At 37.7% G+C, this 20608-nt stretch overlaps 1 protein-coding gene across 7 annotated transcripts in view; it reads right to left on the bottom strand.

Annotated features, from left to right (window-relative positions):
* The window catches only part of SLC30A6 (solute carrier family 30 member 6), a 68348-nt gene extending 47964 nt beyond the window's left edge, over nt 1–20384 (bottom strand). For 4 of the 7 annotated variants that reach the window (XR_008700174.1, XR_008700173.1, XM_055539743.1 and 1 more), the window contains exons 1-8: nt 20247–20384; nt 15551–15637; nt 9836–9920; nt 8813–8855; nt 7001–7066; nt 1352–1432; nt 882–917; nt 86–180 (exon numbers count right to left, since the gene is read on the bottom strand). Coding sequence is in view for 5 of the 7 variants with exons in the window: in XM_055539743.1 (XP_055395718.1) it covers nt 86–180; nt 882–917; nt 1352–1432; nt 7001–7066; nt 8813–8855; nt 9836–9920; nt 15551–15637; nt 20247–20249 (496 nt within the window). In the remaining 2 variants the exon portion in view is untranslated. Of the gene's footprint in view, nt 1–85; nt 181–881; nt 918–1351; nt 1433–7000; nt 7067–8812; nt 8856–9835; nt 9921–9945; nt 10000–15550; nt 15638–19721; nt 20221–20246 lie in introns of those variants that run through there. The other 3 variants (XM_055539746.1, XM_055539747.1, XM_055539748.1) reach the window with 3 other exon arrangements.
* Nucleotides 20385–20608: the final 224 nt, after the last annotated feature.

Here is a 20608-nt window from a genome sequence, read left to right as displayed (position 1 = left end):
TGATTTATGAATCAATGAAACAAACAAAAGACTTGTTGCTATCAGAAATTAATTGGGTTTTTATTAATGGTAAACAAAAACATACCTTCAGAAACATAAGCAAAAGGTTTATTCCGAATTGAAAGCATTGTGAACAGGTTGAAGGAAAGAGCCACAAAAGTACCAACTAATAATCTTCCCCTAAAAAGAATAACACTCATTGTTATTTTTTTCTTGGTAATATTAATATGTAATTTCAGCATGTAGCAAGACTAGATGAGGGAGCAGAGTAGTCTGCTTCAGTATTTGCAGAGTCAGAATTTGAACTTGGTTTCTAGCTTCATGACCCATGTTCTGCATATGGTTGCTCCATCTTACATGCGATCCCACCCCTCCAAAAAAGACCCTTAGCATTAACAGTATCTTCTTACAGGTAATTGCTGTTATAAATCTTTAGAAATGCTACAGATATTTGGTTTATAGTCTGCTGGCTAAGTCAAACTGTCCTGAATGAAACTGATCAGAACAGATGCACACAGTTAGCATCTTTGTTGCAGCTAATAACACTTCCATCTCTTCTAGAGATGCTACTAAAAAATTTGGGGGATCTAAATTATAGAAGACAAGACAGGGCTGGTTTAGCATGTTCGCCTGGGTTTGGAAATACTGAGGGACCCGACATCAAAGTAGAGAGGCCTTTTTGTTCCGTATAACGTAGGGGCTTGGGAACAGTTAAGGGTGAAAAGAAGGAGTCTTGGGATTTGGGGATTTTGCTTGTGAAATATATATTACCACACTCTGAACTCTAGTATGGGCCAAAGTAATCACTATTTCACAATATACCAATTAATCACTGGGAATCAAACTTAATAGTATATTGTATGTCAAAAGTAGAATCTTACGTGTGTATCTCGGGCTGCTCCAAAAAGCGTTCTGCACTAAAAGAAACAAATAATGTTAATGTATTAAAGAATTAAGTTTAAAAACTTTATTAAATACATAATTAATCTAATAAATTCACAAAACTTTTAAATATGACCTGTTGATTACTAGTAGTGATGAGACTACTAGTAGAGACACTCAAGGTGCAATGTCCAATCTTTCTCTAACAAACCTGAACATGTCTGACTGAATCCCTTCCTTTTATTCACATCTACTTATGACTGGATTTAGTAGTACCAAAGGTAATAAAAGCAGGGTATAAAGAGGTAGAAAAGTCTGAAACATGAAGAAATTGTACTATCAAATCTCCAGCATTGTTCATATTAATTTGTACACCCTTTTAACCAGAATGTCTCACTGGATTCTTTCATATTTCCAAAGGTAGCACAGGTAGAATTTGCAGAGACAGAAACAGCATATACAAATGTACCTTTCTTTTAAAATAAAGAGAGCTCCCAACTGTGCCAAGACTGTGGAGGCAAATACAGCCAGGACTTCTAATCTTTCAAATCTGAAATTGGAAAATTAATTAAATTAGCATAATTTTTTCAATTCAAAAACTAGCATCTATAAAACACATTCACTCACTCACTACAAGTGTAACTACTATAAGCCAAACACTGTTTAAAAAATCTAGTTTCTAGAATGATAATAACCAGTGAGTATCTCAGATTTCAGAAAGAGTACCTATTTATACAACATATATTCTTTATGGCTTTTTTTCTCTAGAAATATTCATTATCATAATAACAGCTAACACTTAATTGACCCATCTTATGTTAGACACCAGTCAAAGTACTTAACACATTACCTCATCTAAATCCTTATGAGGGGTTATTCTATCCCTCTTTAAAAAAATAAATAAGTAAGAGATAAGGAACTTGAAGCCCAAGAGTAAGAGTAACTGTTTAGAGTCATATAGCTAGCAAGTGGAGGAGTCAGATTTCCAAACTCAGACACTCTGGCTCTAGCGTTCATGACTTTAATCACTACTATAAAGAGGAGAGTGAAAAAGTTGGCTTAAAGCTCAACATTCAGAAAACTAAGATCATGGCATCTGGTCTCATCACTTCATGGGAAACAGATGGGGAAACAGTGGAACAGTGTCAGACTTTATTTTTTGGGGCTCCAAAATCACTGCAGATGGTGACTGTAGCCATGAAATTAAAAGACGCTTATTCCTTGGAAGGAAAGTTATGACCAACCTAGATAGCATATTCAAAAGCAGAGACATTACTTTGCCAACAAAGGTCCGTCTAGTCAAGGCTATGGTTTTTCCTGTGGTCATGTATGGATGTGAGAGTTGGACTGTGAAGAAAGCTGAGCGCCAAAGAATTGATGCTTTTGAACTGTGGTGTTGGAGAAGACTCTTGAGAGTCCCTTGGACTGCAAGGAGATCTAACCAGTCCATCCTAAAGGAGATCAGTCCTGGGTGTTCATTGGAAGGACTGATGTTGAAGCTGAAACTCCAATACTTTGGCCACCTGATGTGAAGAGCTGACTCATTTGAAAAGACCCTGATATTGGCAAAGATTGATGGCAGAAGGAGAAGGGAACGACAGAGGATGAGATGGTTGGATGACATCACCGACTCAATGGACATGGGTTTGGGTGACTCCGGGAGCTGGTGATGGACAGGGAGGCCTGGGGTGCTGCGGTTCATGGAGTCACACAACTGAGCGACTGAACTGAATTGATACTGCCTGTCACATCTACATATAATTGCAGTTAATTGAATATGTCTTATTATCCCTAAACTATCAGCTGGAGGCCATGGACTGCTGTCTTATTTATCTTGGTTTTCACCAGTATACATAGTTTAATGGCATTCAACATTTGTAGTATGTACATACACTAAAATTTCTCGAGGAAGTAATTATGTTCAGAAAAGATAATAAATAATTAAGGATGTTCATCACATTACTTTTTTCTCCTCAAATCAGCTGGTTTAATTCCAGGAGGTACAAAATTCAGGAAAAAATAAAATAATTAAGGACATACATCACGTTGCTATTGGTAATGGAAAAATGTTGGAATCAACAAAAGACCATTATGTATTACTAAAAATATAACAAATGTATTTACTGACATGAAAGGAAATAAATGAAGAAAAGTGGGTTATAAGAGGGTATGAAAAAACAGTATGTAAATGCAGCATTATCTGTAGATATTGATAAGTTGATACTAAAGTGCACATAGAAATGCAAAAGGTGAAGGAAAGCAAAGGTCTAAAGAACAAAATAGGAAGATTTCCACTACAGTATTCCACTGCAAGATTTCAAACTACAGTAATTAACACAGTACGGAACTGATGCAAAGACAGACAGATACACCTTGAAGAGAAAGGGGAATCCAGAAACAGACCAACATATACATAGTTACTTGATTAATGAAAAAGTAGCACATAAAAGCAATAAAAAAGAAGAAACTTGATTCAATTAATGTTTTATCAAATTGAATAGCTGTATAGAAACCAATGTGCCTTGACCTCTACTTCAAACCATATACAAAAAGCAAATTCTAGTTTGATTAAGCCTATATGTGAAAGGTCAAATTGTAAAACTCCTAATGACAGCGAAGAGTATCTCATGATCTTGGGCCAAGATTTCTTGACAAGTACACGGAAAGTACTAACCGTAAAGGAAAAGACTGATCAACTGAATTTATCATTGAAATTAAAAACATTCCATGCATCAGAAGATAGCTTTAAGAGAATGAAAGAGAAAGAATTCCTATGGATCAATAAGAAAAAATGAGCAACCCAATATAAAAATGGATAAAACACTTTAACAAGCACTTCAGAAAAGAGGTAATCTGAATGGCTAATAAACATAAGAAAAAGTGTTCAAATACTCATCAAGAAAATAACTTAAACCTACAATGAGATACCACTGCACATCCTAGAATGACTTTAAAAAAAAAGGCAATACCAACAGTTGGTAAGGACCTGAAGCAACTAGAACTCAGATATACTGCCAGTGGAAATGTATACTGCCAGCAGAAATGCAAAACCACTCTAGAGAACTGCTTGGAATTATCCTATCTTCTAATGACAAATATATGCAAGTCCTATGACAGTAATTTCACTCAAAGACACATGCCCAACATAAATGAGCACATACGTATACCAAAAGAAAAGTACAAAATGAGCATATGTAGTTTTATTCATAATAACAAAAAGGTAAAAATTACCTAAATTTCTTTCAATAGTTTAACATATAAACGTATGTTGGCATATAGGAATATTAGAGCAAAGAACAAGAATGAATTACTGCTATATGATGATACATATAACAATCCCATTTATATGATTTCAAAACTGGCAATAATAATCTGAAATGACAGATCGGAATACTGGTTACTTTTCTCGGCATTTGACTCAACTTTAAGTCATTAATGGAGGCTTTGGGGGAACTTATAATGTTTTATATCATGATCCAGATAGTAGTTATACAAGTATATTTATCTGTTAAAATTCATCAAACTGTACAAGGATATAAGAAAAGAATAAGATAACAGTCCATGCTACCAAGAAATTTATATTTTAAAGGGGGAGACAAAAAAACAAATAACTGATAAGTTCTATACAGAGAATTATAGTAGTCTGATGTGTAATGTTAGTCACTCAGTCGTGTCCGACTGTTTGCAACCCCATGGACTGGGTTGCAGCCTGCCAGGCTCCTCTGTCCATGGAATTCTCCAGGCAAGAAGACTGGGAGTGGGTTGCCATTCCCTTTTCTAGGGGATCTTCCCAACCTAGGGATTGAACCTGGGTGTCCTGCATTGCAGGCAGAATTTTTACCATCTGAGCCACCAGGGTAGTCCATCCTGATGTGACAAGAGACTAACTAGGTGATCTATTTTAGAATTCATTGTAGACTGCGCCCAGTCACTCAATGATATTAGCACTTGGTAATATTAAGACTGGAATAACAAAACTGGGCTTATCTTGAAAGAATCAGGTGAAGAGCATCTCAAGGAGAGAGAACAGTCTGTATACAGATCCTAAAGCAAGAATAAGTTATATTCAAATTATAGACACAAAGACAGAGTGCATGACAGTGGTAACTTGAAAAGAAGTAGGCTGGGTCTAAGTCATACACAGCCTTTATTAACAAGGGAAAGGAGTCAGGATTTTATTCTCAATGTGATAGGAAACAACTGGATGGTTTTAAGGAGTAGAATGATAGCATGATTTAGGCTTAAAAAAACAAACACTGGTTGCTACACAGAGAATGGACTCCAAGGGTTGGTAAAAGTGAAGTATGTGGACTAGTTAAGATTAGGATACAGGATGTTGATGAAGGCAAGAAATGAAGATAGCTTGGTTAGGATGGTAGTACTGGAGACAGAAATGGGGGTGGAGGCAGATGCTGGCTGTGTTTGTAAGTTATCCTGACATAACCTCTGGATGGATAAATGTGGGTGATGAGAGAATAATCGAGGATTTTGCCTGAGCAACTAAGTGGCTGTGTATTTACTAAGATGGGAAAAACTACAGAGGAACAGATTTTGGGGAAAGAAAACAAAACAGGAAATTCAGCTTGAATTTAAGACATCAATTAGGCATCCATGTGAAGTTGGCATGAAGGGAACACTGACATGAGATACATCTCAGTGCTGCAGAACTGAATTTTGGAATTATCAGATATAGATGATACTTCAAGCCATGCAACTGACTGTAATTATATTTAATTCCTCTCTCGTTACCTATTCTCTAAGCAATGAGACCAAAATGGGAGCTGTCATGTCTTTATTAAACCTTGTATCCTGGCCACAGGAGCTGAACTAAAAAGACTAACATCTATACCAAGGCGGAAAAACCAACAGCTCTTTCTCATTAATTTTCAGAACTAGAGCTGGGGAAGAGTCCTTTCCTCTCTAGGAGGAAGGTGAGAAGGTTCCAAGTCTTGCTAGAAGTTATCATTCCAGCAGAGTGGAGAAAAATGGTTTGAGAAACCGAACCTGACATGCAGAGAAAAGCAGGCCACTGAGGTAAGAGAAAGACAATGTCCTGAGTGTCCCTGTGCCAGCTTACCCTCAGTCTTTACCACACTTTGAAAAAGTATATTATCATTTTCCCACCAAATTAGTTTGAATTGGATTTCTGTCACCACCAAAAGCCTGACTCAAGATTTCCATATACAGATATCTATTCTCTACAAATGGTTATCATAGTAACAGTCCAACTCTATTAAATTTCAGTGACACATAAATATTTTCATTTTGCATTAAAATTTCATGTTCACTCTGTCTTATTATTTAAGTAAATAAAACCTGATTTTGTTCAAAAGAATATAATCCCAATGAATGGTATGGAAAAGAAAGGTTAAGTTTGGTTCGAGAGTTTCTTCACCAAGGTTAAATTTTTCTTTCTAGTTCTTTCCTTGAATCTGAAAGGAATTCATTTCTTTTCCTAATATAATAAAAACATCCGGGACGTCCCTGGTGGTTCAGTGGCTAAGACTCCGCACCCCCAATGCAGGTGCCCTGAGTTCGACCCCTGGTCAGGAAACTAGATCCCACATACTACAACTAAGACTTGGCACCGCGAAATAAATGAATAAATATTAAAAAAAAAAAAAATCCTCTGATGTAAAAGATTATTTTCCAGCTTTCAGCAATTTCTAAACTATAGACACAGAAATCTCAAAACCTTTGTCAGTTTGTTGCTATCACAAATCTAGTCTTATGGAAAAAATACACCTCTACCACTGCATTAATGCTAAAGTGTACCCCACTTACTTTAACATCTAGAAGATACATATACGAAAATCCTTTGTACTTTCTCTAACTGAAATAAGAAATTACCAAAGACCTTAAAATGAACATTTTATGTTAAGATTTGTTTTGTAAAATAGCAAAGAACCTAATGTGAACATTTTACTTTAATATGATTTAAATTTAATCATCTATGTTTCTTATCTAGAATCCTCTTAGAAGATGCTTTTTAAAATCTAATTTTACTATTTATCACTATCACACTAAACAGGCAATACTTATTTTATAGAAATATTCAAGCTAGCTCTTTGTTCAAGCTAGCAATAAGTTAGCAGAAAATATAGTAAATTGAACTTACCCAAATGAATAGGCAGGGCTAGGTTTCCTCATCATCACCCAGTAACTTACTAAACAAGTTATCAAACTAAGTAAAAAGGCAAATAAATACAGCATTAGAACAAGAGCTAGAGGACATACAAAAAGAAATTTGGCTTCCAGAATACCTAAGTTGCTAAAAGTTAACAGTGTTCACAGGCTAACAACAAATTATTCTAATGATTTATAATCTAATCACAATAAACACCCTAACATGTGAGTTTTAACATGGGGAGAAACAGAAGAAGTTATGATATACCATTAAGACAGTTAAATAGAATACTTTAAACTCATATTTTCTCTACTCAGTAAGTTATCCACCCTAAATGGTTTCCATAACTGAGCCTGCAAAAAATAACACAGTAATAATTAAGAATATTTACTTGATTCTAGGCATAAACTGGAGAAGGAAATGGCAACCCAGTCCAGTGTTCTTGCCTGGAGAATCCCATGGACGGAGAAGCCTGGTAGGCTGCAGTCGATGGGGTCGCACAGAGTCGGACACGACTGAAGCGACTTAGTAGTAGTAGTAGGCATAAACATTCCAACTTTGATAAACTTTATTTAATCTATGTTAAAAGTTAAACTAAATATTAATAACACCTTGACAATATTCTAGATGAGGTAAAGTTATGGTTGCTTTCCAGGTATAGTGGAAATCCACTCTAAAACAATTGACTACAGTGTGAAATTCAGGTAACAACTATCTGTTTTAGATCCATCAAGAAGATTTAGTTATGTGACTGATGAAAAGACATCCTATAACACACCTATGGCACAGATATTGGAGACATCATTGTCCAAGCACTTTGCAATCTTTACTGGAAACATGGGGCTTCCCTGGTGGCTCAGACGGTAAAGAATCCGCCTACAATGCAGGAGACCTGGGTTTTATCTCTGGGTTGGGAAGATCCTCTGGAGGAGGGCATGGTAACCCACTCCAGTATTCTGGCCTGGAGAATCCCATGGACAGAGGAGCCTGGCAGGCTATAGTCCATGGGTCTCAAAGAGTCGGACACCAGTGAGTGACTAAGCACACACACACTGGAAATAAGAAAGGTCCCCAAAAGCAGGAGCCGACAGGTTGTCTCTCGATCTCACAATCACATACATGCTTTGCAGTTATTAATACCCCTCATTTCTTTTCCCATCTACACAGTTCCAGTGGGAACTGGTATGCTCTTACATGTTCCTGCTCCCTAGCAGGAACCTATAGCTGACTCATCTATAGGTAGGCAACTGACCTAACGTCTGGATATTTTTCTGTTGCTATGTAAATGGGGTATCTTCTTCCAGCATATCTTCTAATTGTTTTTATTTGTATACATGATCCATGTTGATAATTTTACTTATTTCACAGATTGCTGCTACTGCTGCTAAGTCGCTTCAGCTGTGTCGGACTCTGTGCGACCCCATAGACGGCAGCCCACCAGGTTTCCCGTCCCTGGGATTCTCCAGGCAAGAACACTGGAGTGGGTTGCCATTTCCTTCTCCAATTTCACAGATTACTTTCCTTTAATTAAAGAAAATTTCATAAATTCAGTGCAATAAACTCTGCTTTTATTTTTACTGTTTTTTTCCAAATAGGACATTTATACAGCAATGTGCATAAAGCACATATGTACATTTTAACAAATAGAAAAAAAAAACCACCCATGTAACCACAAATTAAGGTCAGGAGTAAAACAACGGGGAAGTTTTCTGGACATCTTTCTTTTTTTTTTTAAATGAAGTATAGTTGATTGACAAATTCTATATAAGCTTCAAAACATTAAGGAGAATTTTTAAAACTTACCTAAAAAGGTCAAAAATGGTCAGGTAAGTATAGGCAGTTAAAGCTGTAAAACAACAGAAAGACTGATTAAAATGTTACTGAATCCATGGTTAGGAAATACAACAAATAATGGTACATAAAAATATAAGAGGTTTTTAAAAACACAAGAAAGATATTAAGAGGTTTTACCTTTTAAGAAAAACTCAACCTCAAAATCTTATTTATACACTGCATAAATTGAAGAACTAATCTATCACTAAAAATACCTCACAAAGATACATGCACCCAGTGTTCACAGAGGCACTAGTTACAGCAGCCAAGACATGGACGCAACCCAAGGGTCCATCAACACACACACATGCAGGAAGGAGTATTACTCATCCATAAAAAGGAATGCATTCTGCCATTTGCAGCAACATGGATAACCCCTAGAGTATATTCTGCTTGGGGAAATAAGTCAGGGAAAGACAAATACTACATGGTATCACTTATATATGAAATCTAAAAAATAAAACAAACAAATGTATTAATATATAGCTTCCTCACCAAGGGAAGTCCCTATAGTAATTCTGAGTGGAGTATAATCTCTAAAAATACTGAATCACTATGCTGTACACCTGAAACTAATAACACAGATCAACTATATCTCAATTAAAAAATAAAAAGAAACCTCTGTTTTTCAAATAGATTTAAATCTTTTGAAAAAGCTCATTTTAAATAATGCCTAACAATTGAACCAAATCTTACAGTTCACAAGGTGCTTTTGAGGGACTTCCCTGGCAGTCTAGTGGTTAAGACTCCGCACTGCCACTGCAGGGAGCAGGGGATCAATCCCTGGTCGGGGAATTAATATCCCACATGCCAAGCGACACGGCCAAAACAGAATATAACAAGGGACTTTTGGAATAGATTCCCTCATTTAAATCTTTCAAGTTATATTTCAGAATAATATATTCCATGTCAAGGAAGACATGCCTTTATTTCAGATGAGAACAATAAAAGTGAAATTAATAATTAACTATAAAAATAAGAACAGTGACATACCTATACTATTAGTGGAACTGCACCACATTAGCAGGAAGCCAGTACATGTTAAGTTTATTGCACCAAAGAGCAGTATCTTCCAGGACTGTGAAAAGGAAAATCATTCTTACTTGTACAACACTGATAAACTTCTTTGGGTCCACTCAAGTTTGGGGATTCATACTCTAATATTCAAAGGAATAAGCACAACCTGTTTTAAAAAACTGAAGGGTTACAGTTTCTAAAACTTCCCAAAAAATTCATCAACCAAGTTATTATCATAATATATAAACCTAAAAAAATTCGAGAAGGGGAATTATTCAAGAGAAAATAAATTCTGACATATAAATTCTCAAATAGTTGAGAAAATACGATGACATTTGAATATAATTTTGACTCTATAAACATGTATTATGGAGACAATGATAAAACAAATGGGGCAAAATATAAAGCAACTGATGCATCTGAATAAAGGGTATAAGGGAATTCGTTATACTAATCTGAAAACTTTTCTTTAAGCTTGCAATTACATGAAAATAAAGTTATCCTGCCCATCCACCCACCAAAAACAGAACAATGCTTGGTTATTTACCAAATAGGTCATAAGAAACAGGACTGCTAAAAAAAGGAGATTATCGCAGTTTAGAAGTTCATAGAAAAGGGAGGATTTGAGATACACCTTGAAACAGCTATGGTTTTTCCAGTGGTCATGTATGGATATGAGAGTTGGACTGTGAAGAAAGCTGAGCGCCAAAGAATTGATGCTTTTGAACTGTGGTGTTGGAGAAGACTCTTAAGAGTCCCTTGGACTGCAAGGAGATCCAACCAGTCCATTCTGGAGGAGATCAGCCCTGGGTGTTCTTTGGAAGGAATGATGCTAAAGCTGAAACTCCAGTACTTTGGCCACCTGATGTGAAGAGCTGACTCATTGGAAAAGACTCTGATGCTGGGAGGGATTGGGGGCAGGAGAAGGGGACGACAGAGGATGAGATGGCTGGATGGCATCACCGACTCAATGGACGTGAGTTTGAGTGAATTCCGGGAGATGGTGATGGACAGGGAGGCCTGGCGTGCTGCGATTCATGGGGTCGCAAAGAGTCGGACACGACTGAGCGACTGAACTGATCTGAAACAGCTAGGATTTAGTCAGAGGAAGGAAGAATAGCATTCTAAAAATTAAGGAAGACGAGATCAAGTGAAGTGTTTTTTACTTTGTTCTGCTCCAATCCCTACATAGGGAAACCAACACTTGTTTCAAAGTATAGATGAAATAGTGGAAAGGTTGTTATTTGGAAATGTTAAGTTTAAATATATAATTTATATTTAAATATATAATTTAAATTTAAACATATAATTTATATTTATATATTTAAATATATAAGGTCAAGTAAGGTATGGGAAAGGTATGGGATAGGATGGTTTTAGAACACAGATGAAAGCTGTAGGTCTAGAAAGGAAGACCACAACCAGAAGTGAGAAAGATAAGAAGGTAACTCAAGAAACAGAAATTATAAGGCAGAAAGAAGTGACAGTGATAGAGCACAGAGGTAATAGGCTATAAATCTAAGGCAGAAACAAGCCATTTCCTAAAACTAAGGCATATGGTAAAGTAGGCTGGAAACTTAAATACAGAAAAAATCTTCACAATAGTTGTTATGGTGAATACATTACTGAAGCATCAAAAAGAAGAACAATAATTCCCAGCATGAATTTATGGGAGACACCATTATCGAACTTCCTCCTTCAGGAGGAGCAAAACCAGAAGAGCAGGTGACATGGGGATGTTAGAAACTTGAGAACTGACATGACAGGTTAACAGGACGAGGGACTGTATGCCCAATGAGGACATGACTGGACAAGGGGTCTAGTCAGGACAGGGATTCAGTAACAGTCAGAAAAGGCAGATAAAGCATGTAATACACGCTGTTCTCATGCCGAATCAAGCTGTTAATCAAACATTTGAGTATCTATTTTGTAACAGATACCATTTGAGGCACTGGAGATACAGCAGTGAATGAAACATGGACCTTATAATCCAGGTGGGGTGACAGACAAGAAGCAAATATAGAAAGTCAGGTGGTGGTAAGTGCTAGAAAGAAAAAATAAAGCATAGTAAGAACACAGTAATGGAAGATACTAAAGAGCTGCTCATCTAGATAGGGTGGTCAGAAAAGAACTCTCTGATAAGGTGACATGTGACCAGAAATCTGAAAGAGGCGAAGATGCTAAGCATCCAGACATCTAGGAGAGAAAATGGAAACCACGGTGCAAATACTTTGAGATAAAAGAGGGGCTGAGGACAGCTAGACAGGAGAGGTGAGAGGAAGTCTGGGGCTACATTAAGCAGTGTCATGTATGCCAGGAAAAGAACTGGGATGTATTCCAGATGAGATGGAACAGTGACTTAGCTTTCATTTTAAAAAGCTCATTCAGCTTCTCAACCTGGAATATACTGCACAGGGGCAAGGATGAAAGTAGGAAGACCATTAGAATGTGCTTGAATAAACCATGTGGGGATGATGGGAGCTTTGAAGGTGGCTGTTAGAAGAGTCAGATTCTGGGTACTACGAGGACAGAGCTGGCAATTACTTATAAAACAGCTGTGAGGAGTGAAGGAAAGAGAGGGGTAAAGGTGACTCCAAGGTTTCTGGCCTGAGCCATTTGGTGAAGAAGTGATAGAAAATCAAAGTTCGGGTTTGATCTTACTAAATTTGAGATGGCTATTAGATATTTGGGTGAAAATGTTGAGAAGGCCATTATATATAGGAATTGGAGGTAGGGAAGAAGGTAGAGGCTGAGATATAAATACGGGGTCATCAGCATATGGTAGTCAAAGTCTCACCAAGATGGAATGAGGCAAACAAGAGAGGCCAGAGTTCTGTAAGTCCTGGGCACTCCAAACTCAGAAGTCAGAAAGATGGGAGGCAAGTAACAAAGGAGACTAAAAAATAAAGACTAAGAAGTAAGTGGGCCCCCTCAGGTGGCACTAGTGGTAAAGAACCTGCCTGCCAATCCAGGAGACATAAGAGATGTGGGTTCGAACCCTGGGTCAGGAAGATCCCCTGGAGGAGAGCACAGCAACCCACTCCAGTATTCTTGCTTAGGGAATCCCATGGATAGAGGAGCCTGGCAGGCTACAGTCCATGGGGTCACAAAGAGTCGGACATGACTGAGTGACTAATACTTTCACACTTTCAAGAAGTAAGTAGGAGGAAAATCAAGGGTGGCAGTTCAGAGTCAAGTGAATAAAATGCTTTAAGGAGGAAGACTGATTCAAATGCCACTGAAGGCCAAATAAGATGGGAAATGAGGATGACCATTGCTTTTGGCAACACAGAGGTTATTAGGTACTTGTAAAAGCAGTTTCTGTGGATAAGTGGGGACTAGAGTTAGACTGGTTTTGCTTAACAGAAACAGTGAGAAGAGAAACTGAACAAAGAGAGTAAAGACAAATCTAAACAGTTTTGCTTCAAAAGCAAGCAGAGAAAGGCAGCAACAGCTGAGAGTGGTATTTATGGCATGTAATTATGATGTGAGAAGGAGAAAGATTAAAGAAGGACCAACAATGCAAGAGAAGAAGGAATGGTCCTAGGAACCCTGGCTCTGAGTAAGGCAACAATGGAGGGACTGGCCTTATGGAGCAGATCAGACAGTTCATTCAAAGAAATGGGAGGGAAAGCAGAGTGCTGGCAGATGTGCTAATGACAGGGTGCAGAAGTTTTCTCCTGATTGCTTCTTTTCCTTCAGAGAAACAGGAAGCCAGACCCAACAGGTTAGAGTGAGGATGAACAAGTTTTGGGAGTTCGAGGATAGAAGTGAAAGAAAATGTCACTTAAGAACGTGGGAAATTGAATAAACTAGGAAGATACAGTATGGGCAGTGCAAATGGCATACTTGATCATGAATTTAAAGTGAGACCAGGGGCTTCCCTGGTGGACCAGTGGTTAAGACTCTGTGCTTCCACTGAAGAGGGCACAGGTTCAATCTCTGGTTGGAAAACTAAGATCCCACATGTGGCAAGGCGTGGCCAAAAAAATTAAAAAAAAAAAAAAACAAAAAAAAACAAAGTAAGACCAGTCAGTATGGTTTTGTGTTTAAGGCTACACTCAGTTGCTTGCATGAGGTACAGAGTAGAGTGGACTTAATAAAGTTGAGGATTTGCCAATAAAGTATGATAGACAGAAGATGGAAACAAAGGGGTTGAAGGCATGTGCAAGAAAATGAAAATGATGGACCAGAGAATCTAAATTGATAAGCAAGCAATTGACAATAAGAGACGTGAAAAAACAGTGAAAACACAGCAGAGTCAATGAATAGGAGGTCCTGGTAAGAGAAGGGGACTGGAAAGACAAGAGACGGTTACTGATGAGTAAAATGCTTGTAACTGAGACAATGGGAAGATAGTTATTGTGAATGATAAAGTGTATGGCATGATCAGGCTTCCTTGGTGGCTCAGTGGTAAAGAATCTGCCTGCCAAGCAGGACTCGTGGGTTCAATCCCTGAGTCAGGAAGATTTCCTGGAGAAGGAAATGGCAATCCACTCCAGTATTTTTGCCTGGGAAATTTCTTGGACATAGGCATATAGTGGGCTTCACAGGGTCACAAAAGTGTCAGACATGACTTAGTAGCTGAACAGCAGGAGCAGCATGGTATGATCATACGAGTGGGCAGTTGAGAGGAACACAGGACAAGATTTGTGGTGAGGAATTGAGAGGTAAGGATCTTTCACATGAAATATGCAATCACTAAGAACTAAGACAGGAGAAGTAATGAATAGCGATAAGCCAGGTGGATCTCTTCAGATTTAAATTATGATAGAGGTTGTCTGTATAATCCAGGTGCTCCTGTATCAGTTTTGCTCCTACTACCTATTGTGGTGGACTGTGCTTCACTGAAGTTACTTCTGCAATAGAGCTGTTTTCCATCAACATCATAACTGTCTGTTCTCAAGAGAGCATCCTAAATGGACTAGATACATAAGTAGGTGAGTTAGTTCCCTACCCTTGGCTCTTGAACTTTAACATCTAGAGGTGAGAATATTTCCAAATACTAGAATTACTGGCTTCTGATTATATCCCAAGGTTTTATAAACAGGAGATAAAAGGGTAAAAAACAAAGAAAAGAAGTCTTTAGTATCACAAGACATGGTCAATATTATTGCTTCTGCATATTATGTTACATAAAGCTAGCATTATTTAAAATTTTATTTTATACTTTTATTAAAAATGTGAGCAAGAGACACATAGTCACTACCCTCAAGGAACTTACAGTATAAATGAGACAGTAATGAGAACAATGAAAACAGAATAATAACTAGAAAGTCTACATTGGTGACCAAAATGGGTACCGATTATTTCTTTATAGTCTCAAAGTTTAACTTAATGAAAAAACCTGTTTTCTGCCTTACATTCAAAATGAGAAAACATGGCTTCAGACCACATCCACTTAATTTGTGAAAAAACTAACAACATAAGGCAATCACCAAACAATTTTTCTTCAAAACTCTTTAAAATCAGAAAAAAAACTAATAAAAGCTGAGTTTCCTCCCAGGCATAACAACTGTATACTAAAGTGCTGTGATTTTACATTAACAAATTACTTATCCAACAAAAAAAATAAAAACACTGTGATGAACTGAGAGTGATTTATATTTGTCTTAAAAATTACCTTTTTCAACTTTATAATATTGTTGATACAATAAATAAAATTAGGATTAAGAAATAAAAATAACTTACCCTTCGATCAGCTGCTACAAGTCTAAATTCCTGTAATAACTTGCCAAAAAAAGATCTTTGTGGTTTTCTAAACAGATGAATTGTCCCCTTTAAAGTAAACAAAAAGTATACAAATCAGCATTTAAGTACCTAAGCTTCTGCACTCCTGTGATATAGTAAATCACAACTAACATTTCTTGAATACTTGATACACGACAAGCAATTATTCTAGACACCTTACATGTATTTATCTATTTAAGATTCACAATAACCTATGTGGTAGAAATAATTTTTAGTAAACTAAGTACACTTAAAACTCAACATTCAGAAAACGAAGATCATGGCATCTAGTCCCATCACTTCATGAGAAATAGATGGGGAAACAGTGGAAATAGTGGCTGACTTTATTTTTGGGGGCTCCAAAATCACTGCAGATGGTGACTGCAGCCATGAAATTAAAAGATGCTTACTCCTTGGAAGAAAAGTTATGACCAACCTAGATAGCATATTCAAAAGCAGAGACATTACTTTGCCAACAAAGGTCCGTCTAGTCAAGGCTATGGTTTTTCCTGTGGTCATGTATGGATGTAAGAGTTGGACTGTGAAGAAAGCTGAGCACTGAAGAATTGATGCTTTTGAACTGTGGTGTTAGAGAAGACTCTTGAGAGTCCCTTGGACTGCAAGGAGATCCAACCAGTCCATTCTGAAGGAGATCAGCCCTGGGTGTTCTTTGGAAGGAATGATGCTGAAGCTGAAACTCCAGTACTTTGGCCACCTCATGCAAAAAGTTGACTCATTGGAAAAGACTCTGATGCTGGGAGGGATTGGGGGCAAGAGGAGAAGGGGACGACAGAGGATGAGATGGCTGGATGGCATCACTGACTCGATGGACGTGAGTCTCAGTGAACTCCGGGAGTTGTGATGGACAGGGAGGCCTGGCGTGCTGCGATTCATGGGGTCGCAAAGAGTCGGACACAACTGAGTGACTGAACTGAAGTACACAGTGCTAGTAACATCTGAGCAGGAATTCAAACCTAGGAGTTTTAGCTCAGGACCAAAACCTCTGCTGTAAAACAGATTGCCTAGGCAATTTTGAACCGGAAAAGCAGTTTCCAAGTAGCTCTAATTTCCAAGATATTATACCATTTACCTAATTAAAGCTTTATATATGAAAGGTTTGGCAACTATTACTAGAATCAAACCTCTGAGTTTCTCTCTTAGGCATTCAAAGTATGTGACATCTATCTAGCTTCCCAAATAAAGATCAGGTCCCTGCTAGTATGCAGTACGGTACTAGCAGAGAAAGAACACGGCAGTGGTGAGCACTGAGGGATTTGCCACTCGAGCTCAGGAGCTCAACCACATATAGGAAATTAGCCTGAAATTAAGGTAGTATCCAACATCAGTAGGATAAAGTATGGGTTATTCAATAAATGGTATTTGGAAAAAGGCAAAGATGGGTCCTTACTATACTTCTCAATCTAAGTTTTCAAATATAAAACAATAGAACATTTGAAGAAACTCATGGATGTATAAGAAAGAAAACCCAAGAACAATAAACTGAAGATCTTTGTTATTACAAAGGTAAAGTAATTGTTTCTAGAGAAAAAATATCCTTCACAATTTTCAATGGGTCATACACAGTAACTTGACTACTAAGTGCCATGCACTTAAATATTTGGATTTCAACTTTAACAAAACATTTTCCTAGATGGTAAAGGCCACAATCACTATACCACTATACCATAATGAGGCATTTCTATCTCATTAAAGTGGGCCAATTTGACTCAAACACTGGCTTTTCACAGATAGCAGAGGAAATGGGAGTTAACAGATAAAAAATGTGAAGTTTCAGATCCAATTCAAGCAGAAGTATGATTTGCCTACAGGTAGCATTTAGAAACATCTCGGTAGCTATAAAATGATATATTCCATTTCTTTAAGTTTGACATGTCATTAGTTGCAGTATGTTGAGACTCAGCGAAGGCAGAAAATAGGCTGAGTGCTAGAAATGTGGCACAACAAAAACAGCAAAATGCTGGTAACTGTGGAGGCCAAGTTACGGCTACATGGGGACTTTATGATATTCTCTCTACTTTTCTGCATGTTTGAAAGTTTACACAATAAAAAGTTAAAGATATACTTTAAAATGTAAAAATAAAGCATCAAGAAAAAGGTATTACCAATAAATTTTTTGATACCCAAATAAAGATCAGTGTATGTGAATAACCTAAGGCTCTGCTAAGTCAATTCAGTTGAAAAGGAACAATATGCTATTTTTATCCGAGATGTTACTAAATGTTAATGTTAATAAACATACTTAAAAGAATTATGAGTGGGATATTTTGGTCCCAAAGATAAATTCTGCTTACTACTAGTATTCTTGAATATCTTCTAACTTCTAGCTCATTTAAAATTATTTCAGTTACTTTAAATTTCAGGTTAAGACAATCAATAAGGTTTCTAAAAGGCAGAGGTCCATTTCTGATGCCATTCTGATAGTAGAGGAACAACTACAAATTCCCTAATCTTAATGTCACTCTTTCTAAAATTATATTGGCTCTCCACTGTTATCAAAATAAACACCAAATCTTACAACCTGGAACTCAATGTGTTCAGTGAGTTAGCCTGTTTCTTTCCATTTTCTCTCTTGCTCAATTTCCACTATTGAGGAAATTGCTCTCCTCAATTTCCACTATATTGGTGTACTCCTTGTCTCATGATCATATTGATAATTCTAGAGTGAAAAGATCAGACTGGTCTAACCCAGGCACTAATAGCCCTATAGCACTTAGCAAGTTATCTGACCTCTCTGTTTCCTCACCCAGAAGAGAGTAATGAATAGTAGACTAAGAGACTGGAATAAAGGGACAAAGTACTCAGTTCACTGGTTCACTTCCTGCAAGAAGCCATATTACGTTATTTAGATGCCACTTGTTTTGTAATTCACCACAGGCTAGCCTTCATATTGTCATCTTGCATGGTAAGTTCATTTTCAGTAACTTCACCAATAACAAGGGCTATATTTTCCCAACATTTTCTAAGACAGCACTATGCTTTGCACATAGTATATGTTATTAAAATGAATAATGGGCAATTTTAAAAATAAAACTTAAATGCTAGTATTTCCCTTATTACTAATGTTTCAAATATAAAAATTTGCTGCCAAGGTTACTTATTCATCATTCTCTGAAACAGATATTTATTGAAAACTTCCTCTGGGCCAGCACTGTACAAAAGACTCTGGGAATATGACAGTGAATACATAGATTCTGCTCTTAAAGAGCTTATAGCCTAAGAAGTGAGAAAGACAAGCAAGTAAATACACAATCGTAACACAGTCTGCTAAGGGCTACAGATGCTACTGGTAAAAAGCAGCCTCACAGGAGCCTAAAGGAGGCACTTAATAGGACCTTGAGACATGACAGAAAGGCTCAGGAAAGAGACTAAAGGACACGTAAGGGATGGAGAACGATTCTTGCAGATAGAACAGCACATATTAATTCAGTGCAAAGGTCTAATTCTTAGAGCACAATCCCCAAGCTGTTCCTGGTAGCTGGAATATGGATATATGTATGTATGCGTGAAAAAAACCTGCAAAGGTAAGAAGCTAGACTACAGATGTCTTTGCTTGCCATACTAAATAGGTCTTTAGCTTGTGGGCTAAAGAAAAAAAAAAAAGGAAGAATTTTAAGCAAGGGACTGGTATGGTCAAGTTTTAGAAACTTAATTCTGCTACACAGTGGTGAATGTTCTGATGTTGAACACAGGCTATTTGGTCAGCCAAAAGAGTAAACTTTTACCTATTTTATACATGTTTAAAGGAAAGATTACAGGAAATTTAGAGAATATTTAAGTAGATAAATAAGACATTTTTTCCACCATATTCAATCAAGGAAAAAATGGAATGACAATGCGTAGACACAGAAACATGGTCGTTCTGTCATATACAGGCTATCAATAAGAGATCCATAAATTTTTCTGATAAAATGGTGTGTACCTCTTTTGACACTGAAATCACAATCCAATGCTTACCCTTAGATAAAATTCAGAGAACTATATACTTGATTTATGAAAGAATAAAATAACTAACTTGTCTAACAAAATTTAAACACCACCTTCCTAAAGCCCTAAGGTATACTGGGATCTACAAAAGCACCAAAAAAGCTGCAATAAGAGGAACGACCGACACCTTGACTTTCGCCAATCTTTGGCCTTCTCAAAGTTGTGCTGTACCCGGCTATCTGCACTCAATAAAACCAATTTGGAGAGTGGGGCGTCAGCTTCAATAGCCTATTAATCATGCTGTTCATTAATGCAACGTTATCATCACTGCTGTACGCATCACTAATACGGTGGTCGCTGCTGTGGACTTGTTTTCAGATCTTTTGTCGGTGTTGGGGTTACTGACACCAGCAAAAACTTTTATTTCTATATCAAGGATATCACGGCAGGGAGGAGTCATACACTCATCAGAGCCGCAAAGTCGGTCTGGAGCGATGCCGGTGTCCCGAGAGGCAAAGGAACCGGGTGAGGGAGCGAGGGGGCATCAGAGCTCTGAGGGCACTTTCTCCGACGCTAGAGGCTTCTTCCGGGGACCTCGAGCATAATTCTGACGACCCCTCCTCTGGGCAGCTGAAGCATTTCTAGGCCGCTTCGGAACCACAGAGAATAAGAAGAATCACAAAAGAAACCCCCATTCCCCTGGCCAACTCACCATGATAAGGAGCGGCACAGCTCCCACCGGAAGACGCTCTGGGAGCTAGTGGTTCCCTGGAGCGGAAGGGGCGTGGACATCAGAGGCTGATTGGTTGCGAGCGACGCGGGGGGCGGAAGTGCGTGCACTGGCCTCCTGGTCCGGCTCCCCACTTCCCGGCTGCCCCTGCTTTCTATAGAGGCGAAGGCGGCGGCTAGAGCGACTCTTCCAAGCAGGCGGAGATCAGCCAGCTGAGGTCTTTAGGTTTAAGGAGCAATTTGTTTGTTTGTAACTAGAAAAATTTCTTTGAGTCCTGAAGCTCTTTGACCTATGTTGTGTTTTTTAATTTTTGCAATACCGTATGAAATAGGTAACATTTCCAT

The sequence above is a fragment of the Bubalus kerabau genome, chromosome 11, assembly GCF_029407905.1.
Source record: "Bubalus kerabau isolate K-KA32 ecotype Philippines breed swamp buffalo chromosome 11, PCC_UOA_SB_1v2, whole genome shotgun sequence".
Lineage (NCBI taxonomy): Eukaryota > Metazoa > Chordata > Mammalia > Artiodactyla > Bovidae > Bubalus > Bubalus kerabau.
Note: the sequence above shows the minus strand (reverse complement) of the source record. Positions and strands in the feature narration are given on the sequence as shown.